We start from the raw sequence: 2,509 nt of genomic DNA, 5'->3' as shown, positions 1-2,509 counted from the left end.
AGAAGAACCAATGGACACAAAGTACTGTACTTGGACAGGTGTGTAAAAAGACAAGTATCTTCATCAATGTGTTTTTACAAAATGAATAACTCGCAATAAACCTGCATCACTTTTTGGGTGAAATGTGTCATATTTCGCATATTAATGATCACTTTACGGCAAAAATACGTGTTTCTTGAGGTCCACAGTGACGTAGTAATAATCTAGATCTTAACTAGATCATCCTTGAATCTAATTGGACGTTTGTTTACGGAAAAATACAATTCAAATATAATATTTATAGTGCCTTCGTCTACAGTTACCACCGGTGCAGAGGCAAAACTAAATACTTGTGAACTTTGGGGGCTCGTTAAAATCCCGTAATTAGTAAGAAAATGTAATTAACAGTAAATTGCTAATTGAAGAGATTACATGTCGGGATATGTTATATTCCTGGTTATTCCTTAAGGAGGGAGTATGGAGGGAGGCTGGAGGGAGTAGGGTCACTCTGAGGAGTACCGTGCTAATGTTGCGCTGGTTGCGTTTAACCCTCTCCATCTCGGGGGTCTCGGATAAGGATGTTCCTCCTCCCAAATCCTCTTTGTACTGAATCTTTACACAGATGAGGAATGAAAGTAGCAACCGGAAGTTAGCCTGATTTCAACTCTTGGTTAATTAGGAAAAGTGGGTTTGAATTCAAAGCTAAACCTGATTTATCGACACACACAGCAACAAAACAAACATATACATCAACATTTAAAGGACACAACAACACAGTATTTCACAACACACAAGCTCTGCTCTAATAAATGTCACACTATGATTTATAAGTTAGTTGCTTGAATTAAAATGCAGAGTTTTCCACAAGGTTAAAAAAAAAAAATCAGTTTGGTCCAAAGATATTTGGGCTGCATATCAGGGTTTGTTAAAAAAATATTAAGGGAACACATTTTTTTTTAAAAGTGTTATTAGAAAACGTTAAGAAAAAAATCTGATGGAGTAGATACCAAGCTGTAATTCTTTGTATTCTCTTTAGCACGGAGCATTTCAGGAGTGTCCTTTATAGTAGACACTTTGCCCTTTATGTTTCTATGTTCAATCTGGTACTGATGCTACAGAGAGAAAAACAAAAGTGCAGTTAACATGTTTTACAATCGGTCAAAATAAAAAAGAAGAAAACAGAAAACCAGAAGAGAAACAACTCGTCAATAAGAAGGAAAACAATCTACCTTAGCTTCTACACTGAGTACTACACAGTCTTTAAATACAAACACTGACTTTACAACTTTTCAGAACACAATACAAACGTATAAAGTATTGGAGATAATACTTTAAAGCAGAAATGTAGACACAGAGCCACAAGACACTGGAAGAACCTCTGACTTCATCATACAGCGGTCAGATACTCGCTGCGGCCCGAGTAGAAACAGGCTTATTAAATCATACTTATATATTTTCTACTCACAGTGCTGAAGTTCTTCTGGTTCTCACGGACTCTCTGCATCTCTGGAGTGTCGAACACCGGCACATATTGAGACATGCTCTTCGAAGCCTCCTCTTTGTACTTTTTCTGTTGGGGAAAAAACAAAAAGCGAAATTGAATTGTTTAGTCAGTTAATCAAGCAAAAACAAACAATCAATAAAACGTGTTAATTAAAGGGAGAACTTATTTGAATAGCTTAGTTAGAATTGGGTCTAAGAGACATATTAATGGTTTAGAAGAATACATGGTTGTAGATAGCTGTTGGAGGTCTGAGAAAAGCAGAGTTAATAACTATCTGGTGTTGTATCAGATTTTAAATTCTGGTGGTGGAAGATAACTCTGTACCGAAGAGCACGAGATGGTTCATTGGAACGCCATGTCCTTAAAAGTGGTCTCGACTTTTGAAAACACACATTCCTGTTCCCACCTTTTGCCTGAAACGATCCATTTTAGTGCCATTCTCTATACGCCCCCCTACCAAAAATGCCATGTCTTTTCTAAATATCTAGCATAAAAAAAAAATATATATACAGTATATATTATTAACCTGCATGTGACACCAGAGAGGAAGCTAGTTGGCCGTCTATTAAAACTGACTTCTTATTTCAGTTTGTGTTGTCAGATATGAAAATGTTCGTGCACAAACAATGAAAAGGGGAGTTTCTTTATGATATGCCCACTTTAAATTGGGGATTTAATGTACCTGGCTGATGATGCTCTTCATCTGCTGAGCATGGATGATCTCCGGGGTGTCGATGACACTCGTGAAGCTCGCCCTGTCCATCTCAGCGGTGTGCTTGTACTTATTCTGATGGACAGAAAACATCAGTCAACACCAGAGATGGCAAAAGTACACACATCCTTTACTCAAGTGAAATTACAGATACTCGTGTTTAGTAGAAGTACTGACTAAACTTCTTTACTCAAGTCAAAGTAAAGAGGCTTTGAAATGTACTTAAGTAAAAAGTACCCATAACTAGCAGCTGTTTTAAAGAGTACCTGACCTCCCTTTATATTAATAGAACAATAATGTCATTGTTAGCTAAT

The 2,509-nt window shown here is 36.9% G+C and overlaps 1 protein-coding gene across 6 annotated transcripts in view; it reads right to left on the bottom strand.

The window, feature by feature from the left end:
• The window catches only part of LOC104948128 (nebulin-like), a 4,785-nt gene extending 2,498 nt beyond the window's left edge, over positions 1–2,287 (bottom strand). For 4 of the 6 annotated variants that reach the window (XM_010774288.1, XM_010774291.1, XM_010774290.1 and 1 more), the window contains exons 1-4: positions 2,166–2,287; positions 1,445–1,549; positions 987–1,091; positions 499–591 (exon numbers count right to left, since the gene is read on the bottom strand). In XM_010774288.1, coding sequence (XP_010772590.1) covers positions 499–591; positions 987–1,091; positions 1,445–1,549; positions 2,166–2,246 — 384 coding nt within the window. In that variant the 5' untranslated portion in view covers positions 2,247–2,287. The remainder of the gene's footprint in view (positions 1–498; positions 592–986; positions 1,092–1,444; positions 1,550–2,165) is intronic. The other 2 variants (XM_010774289.1, XM_010774292.1) reach the window with 2 other exon arrangements.
• Between the last annotated feature and the right edge of the window lie 222 nt (positions 2,288–2,509).

The sequence above is a fragment of the Notothenia coriiceps genome, unplaced genomic scaffold, assembly GCF_000735185.1.
Source record: "Notothenia coriiceps isolate Sejong01 unplaced genomic scaffold, NC01 NC01_scaffold00013774, whole genome shotgun sequence".
In the NCBI taxonomy this organism is placed as follows: domain Eukaryota; kingdom Metazoa; phylum Chordata; class Actinopteri; order Perciformes; family Nototheniidae; genus Notothenia; species Notothenia coriiceps.
Note: the sequence above shows the minus strand (reverse complement) of the source record. Positions and strands in the feature narration are given on the sequence as shown.